Below are 25,073 nucleotides of genomic sequence, written 5' to 3' on the forward strand. Positions count from 1 at the left end.
CCTGGCTGTCTGCTGGAGAGGAGGCTGCCATGCAAGGTGGAGTGCCCTGGGGTTAATCAGCACATGGTTCTTTGGCTAGAACAGGCTGTGGAGATGGAGTTTGATGATGAACACACACGGTGACTGCTGGGCGTACTGAGGAGATGGCCGTATCTCAGAGGACTACTGAGTCCCAGTATAGTATTCCTTAACCTTGTCTGCCGGGCTAGGCTCTCTTTCAGCACGCTTTGCTCTTGACCTTAATGACTGTGGCAGATCCCAGGGCATTAGCCAGAGAAATGTACTACAGAAGTGCTCAGGAGTCTGGGAAGCCATCATGGGACAGCAGGCAATGTCCCATTGACATTCTCATGATACTCCTGTTCTGGGCCTTTCTTCAGCTTCTGGAAGACCCTTGGTTTGTAGCAGTAGAATCTAAATTTTGAAGTGTTTTCTTTTTTTCTTTTTTTAACCTATCCATACAAGCCAAACATTTTCAAATTAACCAAGACTTAATTCCTGTGTTAGTTATGTTGACATCCTTCTGACTAATCCCTGAGAGAAACAGCTAAGAGAAGGAAAGATTTCTTCTGCCTCAGGGTTTCGGGATATTCAGCCCACCATAGCAGGGAAAACAGGGCGGCACTGTTCTCTCCATGGCAACGGTGCATGGGATGGCGCTGCTGTTCGTAGCATGACAGACCAAGCAGCAGCAAGCACCCGGAACTGATGGCAAGCACTAACCTTCAAAGGCCCACGCTCTGGTGACCCTCTTCCATCCGCCAGCCACCTCCGAGAGGCTCCAAATCAACAGAAGCCTGAGAACAAGGCTCCCAACAGCATGTGTTGGGAGGTTCCAGACTCAGTCCATCGCTTTTGTTTAACAGTGTGTAGCTCTCATTTCTTACTACGAACATGGAAATCATGTGGCATGTTCCAGAGCTGGCTTGAAAAAGTCTTCCCATTTGTCAGGACTGAGTCTTGAGATAGGGGACATCTGAGCTCCTTCCTGTGGAACCTCCTTGCTTTTCCTTGTTTCCCACTCCATCACTGGCTCTGCTGCCCTTTCCAATTCCAGGATGTCTCCTCAGGAGGCTCTGGCAAAGCTGTGTGGATGAAAAGCTTGCTTTCTCCACCTGAAATGGGACTCCTTAGATACTTAAAAGTCTGTTGTGACAGAATGACCAGGTAAGGGGGCATCACTGATGGCTCTTTACGTAGCTAGCAAGTGTGTGGATCCCATTATCTGATCTTAATTGAAATGTGGAACACCTGATAGGGTACACTGTAAGGCCATCTGATAACATGAAGCTACCGCTATAAGGATTTCTACACCGGTAGCTGGATTCACTGTGAACTAACCACTCACACAAGGCTCTCATTGGAGGCCTCGGGTGCTCAGTTGTTAAGGTACTGATCTTTAACTTTGGAGGTCTGTGGTTCAAACCCAAGAAGAAAAAAGGGCTCCCGTTATTTTGTTAATTCATCACCGCTGTCCTATTCAAGTGTATTATACCCATTTTAAAGATCATGGAACTGCGACTCTGGGAGGTGAAATTTGCTGTTTGTTCCTGATGTAGATGGTGTCTTGTGACATTCTGTGTCCCAGATGTCCTACTGAGACGGTAGAAAAGATCATTGTTTGAGAGGTTAAGTTCACCTACCAGAGGCTCTATGGGCGTTGTCCTTTATAGGATGTGCTTTCTTTTATTTTGGTCCAGATCGAAAGAACTGAAGAGTGCCATAGCAGAGCAGCGACTCTCAGACACCCTTTGCGATCTCACTGTCTTCCTCCAGACTCTCCATACATTCATAAGAAAGAGAGCTTCTCTCTTTCTTATCAAGCATGCTGCATGGTGGATGTAAGCATGTGCATGATAGCTGACGGTTACCGTGTTGTGGGCAGGGCTGCTTGGTGTGTAAACCTTGATGCTGGAGGGAAAAAAGGTGGTGCAGAATTCTCTCTGTGGATTTACCATTTTGGTGTATGTGGTCATTTTTGATGAGGCTCACTGAAACTTGGTGAACATGGAAGCAAATAGTGGACAGGATGGGGTTTGTCTCTATTGTGCTGCCCCTGGGCAAGCCACAGGAGGTCAGTGTGTGGAGAAAAAGGACAGCTATAGAATGGTTCATCTTCTTAGTCACTCAGCAGATAATGAGGCTGAGGTACAGGGCAATGTGATGACACTGCAGAGCAGCCATTTTGTGGTGGATTCTTGCATGGTCAGTCTTCCTCTCTCTGCACCACAGTAAGTGAACTCCTAACGAGCTTGAGGGGCTCGATCTAATCATTGTCAAAATCGTGTTCTAGCATTGTCGTGCTACTGCTATTGCTAGCACTAGCTAGGCAGCCGGGTACCAGAGTCCACCCCAGGATTTATTATAAGAGTGTAAGTTCTCATCTTCTCTTTCACCTCACTGCCACCTTCCTCTGCACCGCAGTTTGGCACTGTGTCTTTGCCCAGCAGGTAGGCACAGGTATTGTTCCTCCCTCAGATATAACTCTCCCACAATTTCTTCTAATGCCTTTACGAGTGTCCATCGATCAGACCTTCCCACCTATGCTACCCAAACTGACTCCTACCAGTTCTGTCCTGGGCTTCTGCTGCTTGGACTCTGCACCTTTAATCCACTCTGTACCAGGTCAGTGTTGGCCATTGCCTTTCTCAGTCTGTGGTAGACCATTGATGTCCTGAGCACAGCGAGGATCATTTGGTGTTCCCAGGCCCCGGGTTTTCAGAAGCCATGGGCAGCAGGAGGTTTGACTGTAAGTGGGACAGGGGGCACAGTATTTCAGAAGGTGCATCAACTTCTCTTCATCTGCTGAAGACTAAAGCGCTTGGGAGAGGTGGAGGTCAGCTGAAGAGAGCCGTGGTTCATCTCTACAAAACCTACCCACTGTTTCTTCATTTTATTTTCTATGTGTGGGAAAAAAAGTTTTACACAGCTATAAAAACTAAGAAAGACAACACTGTGGTTTATGTTGCAAAGCATATTTAATTGAAGAAATATTTGGTGGCTCTAGTCCAGTTGTGTCCTTAGGAAAGTCTGTGATGATGTGAAGGCTCTGTGTCTACTCATTCAGTGTGGTGCCAGGGCCTCCTGTGTCTGTGGACACTTGAAACACAGCTAATGTGAGGGAGGGATTCACATTGATAGTATTTAACTTAAATTATTTTATACTTCAATAGTCACATATGACTGCAGATCCTATAGTGGGGGGTGCAGCCTTCTTTAGCATGAGTGCTATCGTGTGTCCATCAAATATTTAGCATCCTTCCCATCTACCATCCTTTCATCATGATCCATAGGAACCACAGTTGCCTTTGGTCTCAAGAAGTGACTTCTGCTTCAAGCCCCTGTCTCTGAGCCTACCAGTCACATATCAAACTCAGCCTAAAACTAAGGCCCACATAGAAAATGAATCAAAAAAAAATAGTGATTGCAAATGAGCAATTGCTATTCCTCACGTACCAGCTACACAGTACTTTCATTTAGTAGCTCAGGCTTCACAGCATGCTGGTGAATTCTATGCATCACTACAGTTAACCCATTTTATGGGCCAGGAAACTGAGGCAAGGCCACAGAGGTAGCATTGCTGAGGTTTGAGTTCAGACGTTTGAAAGTGAAGCCTTTTCTCTGACAACTATTGAAGTGTTTCTGTCATGACACCCTGCAGAGAAATTCCTGATCTAGTACCTTGAACCTTCTCAGTGCTTGCACTATATGACAGTGGGCTCAGAATTTAAAAAAATAATAATAATAATTCCAAGATGGATCCTAGCTTGTGCCAGTCAAGTCTGACACTCTCCAGGGTTGGTGCACACTTTACAGTGTTCAGCAGACCTACATAGAGCTCAGACACCAGCTGTAAGCCCCGGGGCTCCTCTGTCCACCTGTACTTCTAATTAGTGATGCATCTATGAGTTCCCACTGTTGCTTCTAATTCAACAATTAACTGGAAGGGATCTCAGGATCCAGGAAAAAGCTAGACTTTTGGTTAGTTTTGCTTAGATACAATGGGAAACCAGCCAATGAGAAGGCGCTGAAGACAAGGTCTTGGGGAGGTAGCATTCCTGGAGCTTCTGTGCTTGGAAGCTAAGGAGCTTCCCGTCCTTGTGAAATGGTGACACACTTTGCAGCACTCACTCAGAAAGCTTGGCTGGGCCCTAGGGTCAGCCCATGGGACAGTGGCTTCCTTGTGTAGGTGGACTTGGCTAAAGTCATGGCTGTGGCAGCAGTCAGGCTTCAGCTCTCTACGCTCCCCGAGGCTGGGCAGGCTTGCTTTGGCCTCTGCCCTCTAATCATGCAGCTGATCTTTTCAAGCATGACTAATTTCTGTTCTGGAACTGCCTCGGGACTCAGCAGGGCCATCACTTCACCTCCACAAAGCTATCGTGCCCCATTGCCAATAGGAGAGGTTCCTCTAAATGCTGAAGAATCCACCCCAAGAGTCTGCAGAAAGGGCTTCTTCTGTAAGCATCATTTTAAATTGTCACACATTAAGTAAATAAAGCAATGGCTTTGCTATGTTAACTCCACACAAGCACATAATGTACTCTGTATACATTCTTTGTAGCCTGCCTCACCTATACCAGCAACTTTCTGGGCACTAAGGATAAGGGTAGAGGAACAAACATCTTGCCATTTTTTTCAGTCATTTCTGGGCACATGCATTAATCTCATTTCCTCTTCATGAAGTGCCAGTGAGAATGATGATGCTATTGGTGTCTTTGTTTTAGAGATTAATGAGGATTTTCAAAAAAAGATAGCAATGAAGGCCATGAGCATTCACTGCTAACTACTGGTGTGAAGTTGAAGTTGGCTGTTGGGTGTATGTGTGTGTGTGTGAGAGAGAGAGACAGGGATAGACAGACATAGAGACAGAAACAAACAGACAGACAGACAGACATGGAGGTCAGAAGAAGGTATCAGGTCCCCAGAGCTGGAGTTGCAGGTGGCTGTGAACCACATGACATAGGTTCTGGGAACCGAACTCAGGTCCTCTGGAATAGCAGAACTCACTCTTAGCCACAGAATCACCTCCCTGGCCCCTGGTGTGAGGCTAACTGTCAGTCACACATCTTGAATATGTAAGAATGGGAGTAAATGGGCAAGGAATGGGGATGCGGTGCTCTAAGTCTCCCTGAAGCCATGGGCTGGAGGTGGACTTGCTCAGAACAGGGAGTGCGTGAGCAGCGCGCACACCAGGAGTTGTTGCTTGTAGATGTGGCGTCTGATTCCTTTTCTAATTTCCCTGATGTGTTTACTGAGGGCAAGTTATAAACTGGCTCTGTCAGGCTGTGTAATAACATAGACAATATGGAAGTAGAAGGAGACAGCTCCGGACTTCACATAGGGCTCAGAGAGTCAACAAATAGTTACAACAGGAAATCAGTGAGGTAATCAAGGAAAGCAGCTAGGACAGAGATCCAAGTCCAGAGCAATGTTGAAGGAAGCGGAGAGTCAAGGAGGTTGGAGAAAAAAATATGTTGAGGCTTAGAAGCGAGCAGGAACTTGATCTGCTTTTGCTCTATACATGTGTGGAAAGGGGATCCAGTCTTTTTCTGCTCTGCCTGTCCAGCTGGTGGGGCTTGATGGTGCTTCAAATCTCATTGTTTTAGGAGCTTCTTGCTCGGTTTACACTTGTCTGTGAGGATAACCCCAAAAGGAAAGCCACCCTCAAGGAGGTGCTCCTGTGAGGGTGTGGGTCTCAGGAATGGCCAGCATGACTGTGCCTGTGTGCTAGGGGCTCTGTCAGCCTTCCGCATTTGTAAAGCACTAGTGTTGGGTTTCCTAAGACAATCCCTGGGGTCCCTCTGGCTCTAACATTTCATTATTTTGAGGTTTTTGTGAAAAAATATTTTGCAAGGCAAATGAATGGTGTAAACAAGATTACAAAGCGAATGTTTGCCTTCATAAGGGAATGAACTATTCTAAAATGTACCAGGAGCATTCATTTGCGTGTAAACAATGAAATTTTTATATAAGCAAAGGAAGCTTTTTTCTAAGGTGCTTTGGTAAGTTAATTACAAATACTTTTCTGTCAATTGCACAAGTCTCTGCATATTAGAAAGCAGCAAATCCGAATTCCTTGTAAATAACCTATATTTTGGACTGTTCATGATAACTGAATTTTCTTAAATTACTTCTCTGTCCCATGGGCTATAAATGTATGGGATTTGTTTTCCCAGGAGAGATTTGAATACATTCATCTTGTGCTTATCTGATGTCAACTGAACCCCATCGGCCTCTGGGCATTTTCAGTGGGCAGGGTCCTGCCCCCAGCAGCCACCCAAGCCCTGACTGTGTGTGTAACTCACATGGCCAGTGGTTAGTGTTTTCTTGCATCTTTCTTTCTCCCTCATACATCTGAGTGCTTCCCTCATTCCCTCTACCAAGCAGACTACCCAGAATGCCACTAAAACTGGGCCCTGCAAATGCTTCATTTAGACAGTTGCATTTAAGATTTGAGCATTATTCAGAGGTAGCAGCATAACAGCACAGAATCATCCCCCGTCTCTATTTTCCTCACATTTTCTTTTTCTCCTCCCCACCGTTTCCTGAACCCCTCACTCTCCAGACAGCCCCCCCTTCTCAGAATCAGGATGTCTGGCCTGACCCCTTGCCATCTGACCTTCTACTTTCATTAGCATTTAGAAATTGTCTGTCACCTCCTGAAGCTTGGCCATTTTCTTAACGCTTTCTTCTCTACTCCCAAGTGGCTATTGAAAATATCCAAGTTGTGTCAGGTCGGATTCAGGCAAGGATTATCTGGTCCCTTTAAAGAATAGAGCAGCTGGACAAGTAAAGAGGCCAGGTGAGTTCCCAGGCAGAAAGGACACCCTCTGCAAATAGACATGGCAAAGGAGAGCATGACAGGGGCAGGAACTACAAGCCCTCTCCAGAATCATGATGGGAAGAAGTTATCCCTAGGGCATGGTTGGCATTAGATGGCCCGAGTCAAAGGCAGCTGTCAGTGTTACAGTGTCCTTTCTGGAGTGGGATGAGGCTCTATGATGCGCAGACAACCGAGATGTGGAGTGAGGTAGGAAGCCAGCAGGTCAGTAACTGATTGGCTGTAGAAAGAGAGGGGAAAGAAAATACAAGGGGACGAATCCTGTCTTTGAATTCTGGAACACCAGGAGGGAGGAATAGAAATGACAGGTGTCCCATGAGAAATATAATTTCACTTGGCTTTTCACTGTACTGTCTGAGAAAGCTGAGCCAAGGGGTCAAGCCTTTGGCTACCATCTACTTTTAGGAGCATAGGTTGAACAGTTTTGGGGGCAGGTAGTGAAGCCTAGGCATAAAACAAGTTAGACAAGTGCAGCACTGAGCTATATCCCTAGCTCTCTGTTTTCTTACTATTTTTCTTGAGCCTGGGGCTCACTAAGTTGCTCTAGCTGGCCTTGAACTCACACTGTACAGGACCTTTAAACTTGTGATTCTCTTGCTTAGAACTCCTGGACAACTTGGGCAGTCAAATAAGTTAAAATCACAACTGTTTAGTAGAAAAATCTGAGAACAGGCCTCCTCTCTGCCTGGCACCGCTGCCTGTGTCATTTTGTATGATCCATGGCCTGTGTTGGCATTTTTTTGTCAGTGTTCACTGTCAGAAACTCAGCTTTATGAAGCCAGACAATATTATTCTGCTTTGGTTTTTTAGCTTATTTATGGAACAGTTAAAATTTAGTGTAGGGAAAAAATGGGTCATTCCATTTCCCTCTGATAATGCCTTTCAAATATGCATGCCTATTTAAGCACAAGAAGACAGTATGCATGCAGTTCTGGTGGTTCTCAAAGGTGAGATCATTTTTTCAGTGGATCTTATCATGCTACATGGAGATGTCTGGTCTGGTATCCAGGTGGGAGCAAAACCCACTTTTTAAAAAATATTTTGGAGCTAAAATGCACCAAGAGGAAAGGGGTAGAAAGAGCTGAGGTACTAGTGTTTACCTGATCCTGAGGTGCACCTCATCCAGCTTGTCCCAAAAGCCATCACATCCCCTGCATGGCTGCTACTCCCAAAGGAGCTACAGTTCACAGGAGCTATTTGTAATTCATGGTTCTCTAACATGGAAGCTTCCTATGGAAGATGTATGTATGCAGCCTTTATAAATAATTCCATTTCTTTCTAATGGTATTCCAAGATCCCAATAATAGTATTTATTAATGGATAGTGTTGTCAGAAAGATGGCAAACATGAAGAGGGAGCCCAGACCTGATGTTTACCCTGTTTATTGTTGGGTATACTGACACTAAAGTGGGCTGTGTGATTGGCATGTGTAGGATGCGACTGAAATTCTCTTCCAATTTGATCCCGTTGAGACAGATCGTGAGACTATCTGTCTGTGATGACCAGTCTCGGTTGTTAGCCAGAAACACCTGGGAGGAGGAAATCTTCGGTTGAAAAACTGCCTCTGTTGCACTGGCCTGTGGTCATGTCTGTAGCAGTTTAGTTTTTGTTAGTAATTGACAGAGGAGGGTCAGATCCTGTGGGCAGCATCACCCCTATGCAGGCAGGCCTAGGTTGTATAAGAAAGGTAGCTTAACATGAGCCTGGAGGCAAGCCAGTCAGCAGCCATTCCTTCATGGTTGCTACTTTAGTATCTGCTCCAGGCTCCTGCTGCAGCTTCTCTTGATGATGGATTGTTACCTATATGATTAAATAAACCCTTTCTTCCCCAAGTTGCTCTTCATCCTGGTGTTTATCACAGCAACAGACAGCAAACTAGAACACTAGCCTCCACATTAATAGAGACAACGCAATGAATTCTCTTTCCTCGGCCGTTTCTTCAATTTTCTATTTTAAGAAATTTCTGAAAATATATGAATTATGCAGCTTATCTCTCAGATGAAAAAGAATTTTCTGCATGGATTGGATGGCTCCATATTTATTAATAGCAGTAAAAATTTTCATGTTCTTTGTATCAGATGGGATGCTGTGTAAAACATGAAGGAGCCGTTTCAGCAAGGATACCAACAACAGGAGAACAATTATAAAAACTATATGGAATTCAAAGACACTTTAATTTGTTATTAGTTCTCTGTGTTCAGAAAGGATCTGAATAATTATGCTGACTATAAAGGGAACAGAGTGATATTTTTCCTCGTTATAAGATTAAATCCTTAAAATACCATTTTCACTATGAGTTACAACAAAATCCCCTCCTCCCTCATCTGCATTCCAAGAATTATGCAATCAGGATGGAGAACTGCTTGGCTGTAGATGTGCTTATTCTCCTCATTGGTACCCGTGGATGTGTGATCCAGACTCATTTTCATTTCAAAAGTGTTCATCTTCTGTTTATGGAAATGGAATTATACTTGTTTGCTCGGTATGAACTTTTGGCCTTTATGTCACATTAATTCATGAAGTTGACAAGGACTGTAAAATTTCCTTAGGTCATGAACTGATGGTGGCAGAAACCAAATGCAAGATTGTTAAAATAGGGCTTTTCTTTTCAGAACAAATATTAAAAAAAAACAAAAAACTGGTTGTGGTTTCCAGGGTCATTTCAAGGCAAAATTTCAAAGCCGATAAAAAGAAGAAAAGAAGTGTGGAGTCTCCATTTCATGTGCATTATCCTAACAGCCCTGAAATCCTTAGACCCTAAGAATATTCTACAGCAGAATTTTTTTTTCTTGGAAAATGAGGTTTCAGATATGAATGGTAGTATTTCACTTTGTTGAATATTTATTCATTGGATTGCTATCAAGACATCTGGCTCTTAGTACTGGGAGATGCTCTCCAGGTTGCTATGGGGAGTATCCCAGACAACGTCACCTATTCGTGGACCCTGTTAACTGTGGTAATAACCAGCATCACACGATATGCCCATAGGGGCAGTCATTGCACAGAAGTTAGAGGGGTAACCAACAGCTTTCTGCTAGGATTTAAGGCCCACTTCACAGGAGGGAACTCATGCCTGGCTGGGGAGCTCACAGGCCTTACGGGCAAAACTGAGTAGTGTTATTTTCTAAGTGGACATTGTATCAAACCACCCTCTAAATTCATGGATCTTTATCTATAGAGCAGTAACGTCCTCATCTCTTATCAGGGACATTTCTCTGTGCAGTTGATGTTGGTTAGTACAGAAGCTCACAGCTGGTCAAAGTGCAAAGAATAAATGATTGTGGAGGACTCAGCCAAAGATTGGACATTGAAAGATTGTGAAAGTGAAAGGCCAGGAAGATGGAGAAAAAAAAAATGAGCATAACTTCTTAGGAAGAGTGGGACCCCTCATGTCTGCTCCACATTTCAATGCTGGGACCTGAGGCTCATCTGGCCTGAACCTGGAGAATGCTGCTCCAGACTCTGTGAGTTCATATGTGCAGCCGTCCTGTTGTGTCTGGAAGACACCGTTTCCTTGGAGACATCCATCACCTCTGGCTCTTATAATCTTTCTGCCTCCTCTTTCACATTGATCCCTGGGCCTTGAGGGGAGGAATTTGATAAAGATATTCCATTTAGACCCGAGTGCTTCAGAGTCTCTATACCCCTTTTAGTGGTGGGTCTCTTTGTTACTTCTCCCTCACTGTAAGGAGAAGCTCTCTGACACTGGCTGAGCAAGCTACCGATCTGTGCATACAGCAGTATGTCATTAAGAGTCATTTTATTGCTGTGTTCCTTTAACAGAATAATAATATTAGATTTTCTTGTAAACCCATATTCTATATAGTCTCTAGTTCGTGGTGTTAGGTTATGGGTAACGTCTTACAAAATGGGCCTTTAATCCAGTAGCAGAGACAGTGCCCCAACTAGACATTTTGCCAAGTTACAATTCCACTGCCACGTATGAATTATATCCCTTTGAGTATTTGACCAAAGGAGTCCCATAGAACCGCCTAAACTTTAAAGACTATTGCAAAGGCTGTTCCACAACTTGTTGGTAAGGCTCTATTGCTGAAGACAACAACTTAGTTATGAAACCAAGCATGGTGAAGTTAAGCTGGTGCATAACTAGAAGCCTGACCCCTAATAACTAATGTTCATGGTGCTGGAAGGTCCTATGCAAGCTACCAAAGGAAAAGGGTAACTACTACCACCCACATACAAACCTGTTGACCCACAGCAGAATAGTGCATGCAAAACACTTCAGTGAAATAGTGGCACATATGTCATGGGAAAAACCAACCATCTATTGACATCTGCTGTTTTTATCTTAAGATCGTTTGAAAAGGAACTAGTATCTGGACTGAGCCTGTAGAAGTGCAGATTTTCACAGTATGGAGATAGCATTGATAACTCAGCCATTACATAATGCAGATTATTTAATCTCCTAAAAGGACCATAGTATAGGGCCTGGGGAGATAGCTGAGAGGGTAAAGTGTTTGGTGTACCAACACAAGGACCTACCAGTACCCACATAAATGCTAGTAGCTTCAGTACTGGGAGGGTGGAGACAGGTGAATCTTAGGGCCTACCACCCAGTCAATATAGCCAGATGGTAAGTTAATGTTGAGTGAAGATATATATATAAAATTTCAGAAATATAAAGTGCAGAAAAATAAGGGAAGAAACTTGGAGCTGATCTCTGGCCTCCATGCAGACACTCACAGGTGACCATCCATACCTACACACACACACACACACACACACACACACACACACACTAAAATGATTCACCATCTAAATTCAGCCTCGTTTACGTTTGATGAGTTTGGAGCTGGAGGGTGGGCATGGCAAAGAGGGAAGTGCCAATATATATAGTTATGGGAAAAAGTACTACTTTCTTTCTTTCTGTCTTACAGCCTGAAGAATAAGTAGTGAAAGGATCAATCAAAAGCTAAGAAGAGATGCCAGTATTTCTCTGTGGTGGAGAACTGCTCACCAACCAAAAGAGGATCCTTCCTTGAGCAATGAACATTTCTTACAAGGATTCACAGATTAACACATGACCAATATTGATTTTGGAAAGTAACTAAGATTTCTTTTTCTTCTTTTAATTTAGTGGCAAGTTATACTTGGATTTTAAGGAATCCTTTCCTGATAACATGTTTAGCACAAGTTCTAAACTGCAACCACAGCTAGTCAGAGCATTATTCAAACTTACAGAGTGGAAAATTTAATTTCCAGTTTATTCTAGATTAGAGTTACAGTGATTTTGTGAGACCCTTCATGATTTCATGTAAGTCTCCTAGATCCATTGATAAATATACTTTTGTCATCATGAGGAACATAGTTGGTGAAAACAACAACAGAAACAGAGCAATTTGTGGCGTGTGGACGTTGTATGACAACCAGAATACCACTCCTTCCTGCTTCACACCGATGAACCAGCCTGGCCTCTAAATACCAGGCTTCTGAGAGCAAGCAGAAACAGAGAGGAAGGGCCTTCACTCTGGATCACTTTGACGGAAAGCCTCCCAAGATTAAGCCAAGTTCTCCCTGCAAGCTGCCAGATCATAGCTTAGGAAAAGAATTAGGTTTGAGTGCATGATGATCCGATTAAGTAAAAAAGTCTTCACAGCGGTTGATGTTGGTTGGAATGCTTTTCTGAAGGTATCTGAAGGAGAATTTTAAACCCCAGAGTGAGCTGGAAGTAGTACTTAGAAAGTTGGCCCAGACTGTGGGCTTTAATTTGGGGTACTGATGATTTGGGGGAAACGTGAACTAAATCTTGAAGAAACTTCATCCTCCTGTTTCTCTTTCATCTTGCTGCTGAGCTGGGATTGGGTGACTTTGTAAAACGCCACTGGGTAGAGGATGGACCAGAAACTGATGCTCTTTGAAGGGATCGAGTCTGAGTGCAACTGTGAAGATCCTTCTCCGGGGTTAATTGTATCACCACGGGAAGTGGTGCCTTGCAGACGCTGCAAGGTTGACACCAAACTTCCATTCCTGGGCTCTCGGCTGGCTGGAGCAGCCCTTTACACCTTGTGACCACCAGTGAAGTACAACCTTTCCAGACATCGTTGCTTTCCACAGGGACATGAGGTGGTTACAGCCAGCGAGCAATAAACGAAACGACACGGAAATGCATAGTGTTGTTCTTAAGGTGCCTGTTTTGTTGTGTGAGGAGGTCACAGACCGTAGGGACCAGGCTGTGGCCGTGAAGACAGAGGTCACATACCGGTACAGTCATGCTGCAGGTGGGGAACAAGACGGGTGTAGCGACAACAATTTTATTTTGATATTTTAGAAAGAAGCACACAACAGAGTTACAATCCTGCAGTGATGGCTTTTCTTTGAATGTGTGGAATAAAGCTTTATTTGTCAATCCTGCTGTAATATAAGCATAGTCTGAGTTTTTTTTTTAAGTCTTTTTTTTCCCTGTTTATGTTTAGTGCCTGAACTCTTTCCCTGAAGTGTTGTGTTTATTTTTTTAATGACCTGAGATAAAAAAGCCTATGAACATAGATTTCCTTTGCATTACAGTGAAGCTTTGCCAAGTCCTTTATAGATAAGCCTCCAGCTACAATAATCAGATTATTTCAGAGTGCCTCATCTAAATACCATTGCTCTTTGGCAAGCTGCCACAAACACCCACCAAACATTTTGTTGGTTTGATTGTTCTCAAGTTTGTTCAAGCTCACGTAGAGAGGGGGAATGTCATCCCAGGATGCCATGAAGACCACTTGGCCAGACTACGTACTACAGGAAGCCTCGGAAATGCCGCTGTGTTCCGGGGACTGTAGAACAGAAAGACTGCTATGCAGGAAGCTGCTGCTCACTGTTTCTTTGGTGTGCCTGTATGTTTAACTAAGTCTCATGTTACTTTTCAGTTTTATTATGAGTAGATGGGAGTTGGATTTAGGGTCAATGTTTTCCAGTGGCCAGTTAATTCTGCTGGGAAGAAAAGAAACACAGGCAAACCTGACTGTGTCTCTGTGCCCTGGCCAGGCCACCTGAAGCTCCCCGGTAGAGAGCAATGAGACTACAATAGGAACTTGTTAGGGTTATTTCTGTAACATGCCATTTAAGGAGAACATAGAGAATGCTTATCTATGAGGGAGAAGGACTGTTAATATTACTGTGTCTATAATACAATGGCTGTTCCAGTGTTCAGAGTCATGTTAGCTGACCACATGAGGTTTTGTGGCCATAGTGAGGAAAACACACACCAACTGACCTTGTATTAAATCGATATTTCTATGCTTAACAGAACAGTCACTGATGGTTGACTTCCTCTTTCTCGTCTCGCTCTTTTCATGCTGTGATAAAATCTCCGGACTGCAACACGGCCTTGTCCACCTGCTCTATCACTGAACTCCATGCTTAGGTCTCATTCCTCAGAAAGCTGAATCATTACTTAGTCCCAGCAATACAATTGGAATTTGCTTTACAAAATGTTCTTCCCTTTTATTGCAGAAATAAGCTTGAGGCTAGCACATGTGCCAGTGGCCACAAAAGCCATGATGGTGAGGCCCAAATTAATGAGCTCTCTTTATATACAGTCTCCACAGCCCAGTGAACTAATAAATATGCTCATAAAGCAATCCGCTAAGCAGCAAGTGCTGGGTGATTCCTTCTGCTGATAAAGTAGCCATAAAACTCTCATCCACAGCTGCCGGACCGAAAGACCAATGGGGCTTGTTCTTCCTTGGCCTCTTAGATGACATAGGACCATAAATTGGAACTGCAAAGATCTTTGTACTGTCTGTAGGAGTAAGTTTACCAGGCCAACCATGCCAAAAGGAAAGAACAACGGGACACACGCGCAATGCCGAAACTCCTGTTGAACCTGCCGGGTGGAGGGGCCGCCTGTCTGCCAAAGCCGAGGGAGGCATTTTTGCCAGGGCCGTGGAAATTCAGAACACCAATCCCCAATAAAAGACATCCCCGGGTGGTAACTGCATTCCCCACTAAGTATCTGTCATCCATTTGATCAGCTTGTCCGGTGAATTCTTCCTGTTTTGTAAGAATAGGCCTAAGAAAGGTCTGTCTCTTTAACCTATTATTGTTGGAATAGATTCCCCCTGCCCCTCACCTTTTCTGATTTTGAATCTGTTCATATTCAAGGCATGTTAAACTACCTCATAGGTTTGTTGTGTGGATTAGCTGATTAATAAATAACAATTGCTTAAAATATAAATCTGTATGTAAGTGCTGCCTTAATGTTTTTCCTCACTGAACATTTGTAAGTCAAATCAGCCGGGTGATATTTAAATTTCATGTGGAAAGGCCAGACCTGGTGGCCTCACCTGCCATCTCGGCATGCAGGAAGCCGACATTCTGAGAGAACCGGGAGAGATTAAGGGCACAATCCACAACCGGTAGATGCACACACCCCCCCCCAGACAACACCAAATAACTAACATCACAATCAAAGGTTTCTTTACTTAAAATTTTACTTTTGTTTGTTCTTTTATGTATCTGCTTTGGTTTTTTGAGACAGGTCTCTCTCTGTAGCTTAGGCTAGCCTTGAACTCCTAGTCTCCTACCTCAGCCTCCCAAAAGGCTTTTAAATTCTTAACGGGGGGAGTTCAACATCGGCCTTCAGAGAATCTGAAATGATTATAGAGGTTGAAATGTCTACATTTACAGTAAAATTAAAGTGGTTTTGTGATTCCATCTTTGATACCATTGTTGTAGGTTCCTTCACATCTGGAATAACAGGTGGTCACAGGTGCACTGTGTGCTACTGGGCTCCTGTGGGTTGGCAGCCCTGGCGAACATCTACCTTGATTGTGCTGTCTGGAAAGCTTGTGTGTGCGCGTGCGTGCGTGCGTGTGTGTAGAGGATATATGCTTCTGTGCCTAGAGACAATCTTGGGTGTCTTTCCTCCTTGATCACCATCCATCTTGTTTTTGAAATAGCATCTCTCATAGCCTGGCTGTGATTGACGAGTGAGCTCCAGCGGTCTGCCTCTTTCTACACCCCCAGCAGTGGGACTTCAAGGATGTACCACCACACCCAGAATTCTTGGGTTCTAGTAGGGACTTTCTCCATTGCTTGTCTAGGAAGTGTGCTGGCGAGCATTTTACAGGCTGGGCTGTCTTCATAGCCCACAAACAAACAAACAACTACAACCGGGTGAGGTGGCTCATGCCTGTAGTCCCAGTACTCTGGGAGGCAGAGGCAGGTAGATCACTGTGAGTTCGAAGCCAGCCTGATCAACAAAGCAAGTCCAGGACAGCCAAGGCTAAACCCTGCCTTGAAAACCAACCAACTAACCAACCAACCAACCAAACAAACAAACAAACAAATAAAAACCAACAACAACAAAGAACCCAGCAGCCTAAAGAAAAAGAAATGGAGCTAAGACCATGCCTTTTCTCAGTGACGTCATCCAGAAGAAGCTCCATAGCAACTAGTTAAAAAGTGATTTTACTGCTGACTCCACTTGGCAGCCATTTTTCCTCTACATGATTAATTATTCCTTAATCGCTATTATGAGTAGAGGTTTTACATGCTAATTTCAAATGCTTCAACTTAATTAGTAATTCACTCTGACCTTTAAAACCTGTACTCTGTAATCTTCAAATTATATGTGTAAGGGGAAAAAAATCTAATTTAACTTCTCTTACGACTGCCATTAGCAAGTGATCTGCAACCTGCTGTCACTCAGAGTCAGCCGGAGTTGTCCCAAGTCCAAGCTCAAGTTCTCTTGTCACGAGAGTCTGCGAGGGCAGAGGGTGAGTCAGCTTCTGAGAATCAGGGTAATGCACACATAGCACTTTTTATTCCTAAAGGAAAGGAAGATAACTGCACACCATAACTGATTCCCTTATAATTCTCTTTTGGGAGTTCTTGGCAATCTTTCCATAAGGGTTGCTGCTCTTGAAAAAGTAGAATATCTGGAGGTAAGACCACAAACCATACAAGCCTTCCTTGGGGTGGCTAAGGTTTCTGCAGTGAGATCATTTGGGGTTATTTTGTGTGTGAATGTGTGTGTGTGTGTGTGTGTGTGTGTGTGTGTACATGGATGTCAAATGTTTCAAAACTGTCTGCATTATTTACTGAAACCAGGGCATAATTGTTGATCATGCCTGTGACATTAGTACTGGTGACTGTACTGTGGGCATTTCAAGAGTTTTTGTTCTTTTGTCCTCACTCCAAACCTCCTGCAGATGACCCTGAGAAGTTAATGATCAGGGCTGTGGTCAGCCCCTCTGTAACAAATAGCACATAGTGTTGGCGACAGCATAGGGATATTTACTTGTTTTATCAAAAACACAATCTCTTTGGCTGGCTGAGGACAATGTGATGGAGCATAGTCAGTGTGCCAGGTAGATAACTTCCACTCATCACCTAGACAGAGCTGTAAGATTCTGGGAGAGTACACTGTGGAAAGAAAGACACCATGCCCTCTCATTCCCAACCTGCGGCTCTCAGTACATCCATGACAGCTTCATTTCCTGCTGTGGTTTTTGTTTGTTTGTTTGGTCTTTTTGTTTGTTTTTGTGCCTCAGGCATTGAAGACGACATTGTCAGAAGTTTGGGATGTCTTGTCCTTTTCACCTTTGCTTTTTTTTTTTTTACCACTCTTAACTAGAAAAATGCTGTTTTTCAAAATGTGACTGATAACAAGAAATTACAACCAGTGTGTTGAGAGTTCATGCCATTTGGGAGGCATATTTAAAAACCATGAAATTCTCACTTGCTCCTTAGAAGTAATTTTTAAAATGTTTATTCTTTATTATCCTTTTTACAACCCCTCGATTTAAGGCTGACCATAAGCCAGTGCTCACCCTCTTTGTGCACCTGGCTTTGCAGAGTTTAACCCTAGAAGCTAGCCAAGTGTCTTTTATGAATTATCTGTGCGGTTTTGGGATGAAAAGGGGTCTCTAGAGACTCAGGGTTCAAGTAGGTATTAGGTGCTTGGCCATACTAGTAGAGAAAAACACCCATATTGAGATTTTATCTTTGTTTTGTGGTTCTTCACCCCACTCACAGGCTCTAAAACTGCCCCTTCCTGTGTTATCCCTTTCTCCATTCCATAGTTGGGTGTTCTTATTATTTAAGGTTTCTCTCCATTTCTGTAGTGCAAGAAAGAAGCACTTTCTCCTTTGGAAAATATCTAATATTATCTCAGCTATTTCTAAGATTTTTAAAGAACTAATCATTTTTCCATTGAAATTATCTTCTTTAGCCAAACATCTGAGAAGGGAAATGAGAACCATTAGAAGGGGGAAAAAATTAAAGTTTAAGGAATTATGTAGATGATGATTTTGTAGATGATGATCCAAATTATATTAAGTAGTAAGACGTGTGTGTGTGTGTGTGTGTGTGTCCAACTTTGGGTAAGGACAACTCTCTTCCTCATGTGGGAAGAAGGGACCTCAACTGAAGCATAGCCTCTGGCAGACTGACCTGTGGGCAGATCTGTGTGGCATGTTCTTGATTGCTAGTGAAGGGAGGCCTAGTCCACCTTGCGTGGTGCCAGCCCTATGCAGGTAGGCTTGGATTGTATCATGAACGTAGCAGGGCAAGGCAAAGAAAGCCGAATTCCTCTGTTGTCTCTGCTTGGGTTTTGACCTCTACATTCCTCATTTGGCTTTCCTCAGTGGTGGACTAAGAGATGTTAGCCAAATAAACCCCTTTACCCAAGTTGCTTTTGGTTAGAATGCTTAATCACAGCAACAGAAAACAAACGAGGACACAGAGATGTACTAATTCAGCAACTGGCTGTTAAACACAAGCAAAGACTATATTACAGAGAAATGATAGTTAGAAAGTAGAGGTGAGTGTGTGGTTATGATCTCAGATACATTAAGTAATTTTTTTCTGGCTTCAGGTGCTCAGTATGAAACGTGTCTTCATCATCACTGCTTAAATGTTTGTTTAGAGTCTGTAGCTGGGGTTGGCCATAAACTCACGGTCCTCTTGCCTCAGCCTCCTGAGTACTAGAATTACACCACCATGCTGTGAAGTAGTGATCCCTTCAGCCTAAAGCGAAGAGATTTTGGTGGTGGTTGTGCTGTGTGGTACAGACTGAGTCCTTGAGACGTTGGGTGAGCCTCTACCACTGAGCTACACTCTCAGCTTGAATTTACTTCTGATAGATTTGAAAGGGTTCTTCAAAGTATTTTTCTTCTCTTTATGTGACCATCCAACTCAATGATAGTTGATAATGGAGAGCTGACCTGATCTTTAAAACCATTTTGTCAATCACCCTCATTCCGAACATGCTCATTTTGAAAACTCGGTGACGTTAAATCTTTTGTTGGAGAGGGTTGCTGCTAGAACAACTCCTGTGGAGAAGAGCTTCCTAGAGAGCAGGAACCAATGTGTCCCAGAAGCTGTCGCTGTGAGTTACAGAGAGGCACCACTATCTGTCTCTTGTCTGCTATCCTCCACCACAACCCTTACCCCGGCTATTGCACCCCAACCAATTCCCCTATGTTTTAGAATTTTATTGCTGTGAAGAGACACCATGGTCCTGGCAACTCTTATAAAGGAAAACATTGAATAGAGGGCTGGCTTACAGTTTCGGAAGTTTAGGCCATTATCATCGTGGCAGGAAGCGTGGCAGAATGCACTTGGGAGTTCTACATCTGGATCAGCAGGCAACAGGAAGAAGACTGAAACACACTTCCTCTAAGGTCACACCTCCAATAATGCCACTCCCTGTGAGCCTATGGGGGCCATTTCCTCAAAGCTACCAGACCCTTCATCCCATAAGCCATAAGCATCTGTGCCTACAGCTCTGTCTGCCAGCTGGGCTGTAAACCAGCACAGGGACATCATCCAGGGAGCTGAAGGCCAGCCCTTCTGACCTCAGAGCAGCTCAGGACACCTATTGCTCCAGAGCGGGATGGACATGTAACCCCTCCATGTCTTCTCACAGCATGTGTCTCAGATGCCTATACGAAATACGCACACTCAAATGCTTGTTAAGACAATCCTGCTACAGCGTGACCTTTCGTTATTTTATATTACATATTTTTGGTAAGCTGTAAGATCAGCACCACAGCACCACAGCTGTGGACTGTTCGCCTTTATTCCTTTGTTTCACGATAGCAGGCATTTAACTGCAAACGTAAAGCTGGATTTATGGCTGCCAGTCTGCTTGAGTGTAATAAATGTCAAGCAGACATTGCTGAGTCACAAACTTTGTGAGCTGAGACTAACCCACCACATAAATCTGCTCTGTGCGCAGGAGCCCCGCTCTACAAACTTGGCCGATGGCACAGATACATGTGGACATCTGAAAGCCCAGCTTTCTAAATAAGTCAGAGCTTTAGCCCTTAGCTTTGCTTTACTGTCTCTGATTAGAAATCTGTGCCCTGTCAGAGGCCCGCTTCTTCATAGAGTTCTCCACATCATAGATGGCAGGGAGAAGGCCATGAGGTTGGGGCATAAGTAGGTTCTCAGTACAACTGGGAGGCAAGAGAATTCCTGTGGAGCTTGAATCTGTGTTACTTCTGCTCAGTCTCCTTGAGGGCACATACATTTCAGAGATCTGTGAGCCAGTAAGAAACTAGCTTGGCTTTGGTCAGGATTGGGGGTAGATTTTGGCCTTCTTACACCAAGATGATGTGCATCTCTCTCTGCACTGATACATGATACATACTGAGCTCCCAGGGGCCTTCGGCAGAGCTCCTGTTTAGTCAGGATCTCCACGTCTTGGTTCTTCTTCCTGAAACAGGGTGCACAAGCTCAGTCATGAGGCTGTACCCACTGACGCCTCTCTGGAAGTGCAGTCTCTGCTTCCCTGAGTCCCTCATCTATACCAGCTGCTCTTCACTAATATCAGTCTTCCAGCTGAGAGTGTTCTCACCATGTTCAGATGGGATCTTGGCAGCCCAGCATCTGGCAGCAAAGGGAGCTTGTGTGTTTGTGTGACCCCCACATGGTGTTATAAATCCATTCCCAAGTAGAGCAGAGCATCTCCTTAGCATGTGCAAGACCCTAGAATTGGGTCTCAGAACCACAGAAAGTCCGTTTCCCTGGCTCAGGAGTGAAGTAAATAGTCGTCCAGTCCTAATCATGTACACACTTTCTAATGATGCTTCTGCTTGAGGTCAGAGGTGCAGACACAAAAAGAGAGAAGGGAGTTTTCAGTAACGCTCTGGCAGTAGACTGAAAATGAACTTCTAGGAAATAAGCTATTTCCTTTAGGTTGGACTTTTGTGAGTTAAGATGTTAGGGAGTCCATAGGGTTGGCCATTTTACAAAAACTGAAGTCAGTAGGATGTTAAAGTGACTGCAATTTTATTACACTACCAAAATGAAGCAGTGGTGGTGTGAGTCAAAGCAGGCCAGGAGTCCAGCTGGAACTCATGAGGGGAACACTGGTGTCATCGGCACCATAAGGTGCTTGCACCGTGACTGCTCAGAATGGCGAGCTGTTGTAAACTGCGAAAACTCCCAAGATTCCCTGCTTTCCATGCTCTCAGCACCAAGAGGGTGCTGGTTGAATGCTATAGTCACTCGTGAGCACTTTATGTTGTCTCTTGTCTTGTTTGCCCTCTCATTCCATGGCTCTATAATTGTTGAAGGCACCCCTAAGTTCACTGCCAGTGATGGAGATGACGTAATTCTGTAAGCAAATATGTTAAACAGTTCTAACAAAGAGAGCATCCTGAATCCAGGACGAAACCAGTGTGTAGCTCAAGGACAACAGAGGAGAGCTTTTCTCCCAGTTTTTTTTTTTTTTTTTAAACAGGCCACATCCTCAGTCTAGGTGTCGGCAACAACAGAGTGTGTATCCATCATCGATCACTCACAAGAATCATCCCATCACCTCCTGCTTCTGAGTGCGCGGCTCTGACAGAAAGCTCTGGTAAATCACACTGACCCCGAAGTCATATAGAAACAGCATGTGTCATAGAGCCCTAGGAGGAGAAATGAGGAGCGATCTTAGGCCTGGCCTCGGGAGTGCTGGGAAGCATTCCTAAGAAAAAGCAGAAGCTGGCAGGTCTCATATTAGAAGCTACAATTGAGACCAGGGCAAGTCCTTGGGCATGGTACCTGCGCAGTGGTGCTCCTCCAGTATCCGTCCACATCAGACTTGCCATTGAGAGGAGTCAGGCCGAAGCACTCACTTGGTTTGCACGAAGGGAACAATGCCGTTAAAGCGAGTCACTGAGAAGAAGAGTGGGATAATGGCCGCCCACTCCACTGCATGGTTGCCACGGGGTGGGGACTCCCTTGTCAAACTGGTTGCTAAGATGGGGTATGTAAGTAATGAAAATATAAGCTGACTATTTAGCAACACTGAAGTCCTGTGAGCATGCACTGGATTTTACACTTAAAAGACCTTTATTTAAACACAAGGTCTGCAAAGATTTTTTTTTTTTTTAAATCCTTTATGTCACTTAGTTGGAATGCTATTTTCTCTGTTCCTCATAATTGGGAATGACAGATTCTGTGGAGCAAAGAGTCCATCTTCATCCTTTGGAAGAAGATGCTGTAAGAGTTAACTTAAGCTGATTTGCTTCTAAAATGACAAGGCTGGTGAGCTACCATCATGACCCACACTGGAGTATCAAGCAATAATGCTGTTCTCTAGGAACACAGAGCTCTCTGTTAATTCTGCTTTCAGTGGGTGGTGGCCAAGGGGCACTGGATTCTGGAAGCGCTAGGTGAACAGGTGCCATCGGTTGGGAGACTGCAGAGCCGAGCTGACAAAGGAGAATCCGTCCAAATTGGGCTTTTGGGAAAAAGAGAAAACACGAGTATTCAGATGTTTATTTAACACCTTGGTTTTAAAATTAAAAATGGCTTTGTTGGGACTCAACTCTCAGCCTAGAGACAGGTGTGCAGTTTGCATGAGGCTTCCAAGGTTTTCTCCAAGGCATGCAGAAGACTTAGGCACCACAGAGTTTCAGCTCCAGATCTGATCAGCTACCAGTCCAGAGGCTTCCGGAGAGGCACCTTCCTGTCTATGCTCTATGGGATGGCTTGAGTGATCCCTAAAATCCCTATTCCAGTCCACTCTTTCCAGCTCATCCTCTGCCTGTTTTAATGTATCAGCATGACCAGTGCATTGGGCCTCCCCTCATTGGAGAACAACTCTTCCACACCTCCCATCCCCTCCTGTGTGTACCCTGCAGAACAGGATCTTGGAGGACAGGAAAGCTTCCTCATCACGGCCTTTTCTCTTGCTGTTAGGTGACTACTCAGGGCTACAACTAAGAAGAAGGAAATGACACGCAAAATTTTAAAAAGATGTGTGTGTGTGTGTGTGTGTGTGTGTGGCCATTGGCCTTCTCTGGTCTTCAGTGGAAACTCATTGCCTGGAATCCCTGCCTGGTGAGGCTTGTCCCAGCTTAAAGACCCTCCAGATGAGCCTCTCAGAAACCCTGATATCAGCTATCAAAAAAAATGTGGAAATTGCTCAGACTAGACAGAGGTTAAGGATACTAGCCAAATGGAAGGGCCTTGCCATAATGTGGATGGCCTGAAGGACTGTTGATCAGTTTCCAAATGACCTTGAAAGTGTGAGTGAGTGAGTGAGTGAGTGAGTGAGTGAGTGAGTGAGTGATCCTATTCAGTGGGTGAGGTCTTAAGGCAGTAGTGTTAAAAAGGTAGAGGGGCAGTTCAGAAGTTGACTGAAAGAGGTTCTTGGAGAAGTGGAATCCACAGAGTGGACCCGGAAGAGCCACCGTCTATAGGGACCATTCCTGGACTTGCCTCCATGTCATTTGTCCCTGAGGACGGTGTCCATCTAGGAGTCTGGAACAGGCACCTGGAACTGGGAAGCTGAGAATTGCTGGCCCCAGACTGGCAGGTACTGAGCAAGAGCAAGAGCGCCACCATATCCAGGTACCACAAGCCCCAGACAGACAGACAAGCACCCCAGAGTCGGTGTCCAGAGACTAGAGTCAGCTCCCCTGAACACCCCCAAGTCCTGCCACAGAGTTGGAGGCTGCCCTGACTGTTTCAAGTTTTTCCACGTCATTCAGAATCTGGCCCTGGGACTTACAGAACTCTGCTGGTGGGTCTCTTGGCAAGACCAGTGGCAGGCTTCCGTCTTGTCTGAGAGCAGATCAGCAGCTCATCCACAGCTGAAAAGCCAGGGAGGGTCATCTACAGGAAGTGCAGTGTCTGCCTCAGTGGAGCCAATTGTCGAAAGACATAGGCATTGAAAGACAAAGCCCCAGCAAAGGATTGCTGAAGAGAATTGGGGAACTGAGCAGCAGTCAAGAGGATGGGTGGGTAAAGCTGCCAGTCAGCATGAGGCCCCTGTTAGCAAAGCCAGTCCTGTAGACACAAGCTGCTGCTGGGGGTCTTTCTGGGAGCTCAGAAGCATAGTATAGAAAGGACCTCGGGTTAAGGAGAAAGCTGTACTTGTCACAAGCTTAAAGCCCTCATTAGAAATGCATTTGATAATCACGTAATTGGCATTTGAATTTATGTAAATAATAATAATAATAAAAACTTAGCTGCTTATTGTGCCCAGGGACAAATGGAATTGCAGTGCGGTATGAAGCTCTTGAGCACACAGAGGAAGCGCTGTCTGTTTGATTAAGAGCCTGCTTTTCAGCACAAACAACTTGTCATGTCAATTTCCTCTGGTATTTTGTGAGGAATCTCAGGCCAGTTCAAGCCATCAACATGCGTCAGTACCTCAAGGCTCTAACCAGTTCCACAATACACTCTTGGTTTTTTTTTTGTTTTTTTCCTGAACCCCATTCCCCAAAATACAAGGAAAGAGATAAAATCAAGACACTCTGTCCCACATTTTCAGAAAGCTTATAGCATGTGTGTCATCTGTCCACAAGGAAAGTCAGCTACATACAGGAACTTTGACCAAAGAACGTCAGTTGGACCCGCTCATTCCTCCTTTAAAAGTAAGCAGAAACAACTTTTATGACTGACTGAAAGCAGTGGTTATTGGTGTGACCGTCTTGGAAACAACACCACAAGATGGGGAATGCAGGTGAGAGTAAGAAAATCATCAGTACCATGAGCCTTCAGTTTGGCAAATTCAAATGAATTGGGAGAAAGGAAACAAAACAAAACAAAAACAAAACGAACAAAAACCAAAACTGGTCTGCAGGCCTGAGTAGCCGAACGTGTTTCAACACCCTTCTCCGGGAACAGACCTCAGGACACCTCTTGACACTGATATTCTCAATGTGTATCATTCTACAGCTGGGTAACGCAAAGGCAAAGAAAAAAAAATGACTGGCTTGAACTTTCAACTACCTAGCAAAAGCAGGGCCAGAGGGTGTGGCGTGGGACCACTCAA

At 44.4% G+C, this 25,073-nt stretch overlaps 1 protein-coding gene across 2 annotated transcripts in view; it reads left to right on the forward strand.

The window, feature by feature from the left end:
- Positions 1–25,073, forward strand: part of Zmat4 (zinc finger matrin-type 4) — a 404,848-nt gene that overhangs the window by 356,717 nt on the left and 23,058 nt on the right. The window contains exon 7 of one of the 2 annotated variants that reach the window (XM_060381490.1): positions 11,740–13,224. The exons of the other annotated variant lie outside the window; for it this stretch is intronic. Coding sequence (XP_060237473.1) covers positions 11,740–11,755 — 16 coding nt within the window. The 3' untranslated portion in view covers positions 11,756–13,224. Of the gene's footprint in view, positions 1–11,739; positions 13,225–25,073 lie in introns of those variants that run through there. 2 annotated transcript variants of the gene reach the window in all.

Source organism: Meriones unguiculatus, chromosome 4, assembly GCF_030254825.1.
Source record: "Meriones unguiculatus strain TT.TT164.6M chromosome 4, Bangor_MerUng_6.1, whole genome shotgun sequence".
Classification (NCBI taxonomy): domain Eukaryota; kingdom Metazoa; phylum Chordata; class Mammalia; order Rodentia; family Muridae; genus Meriones; species Meriones unguiculatus.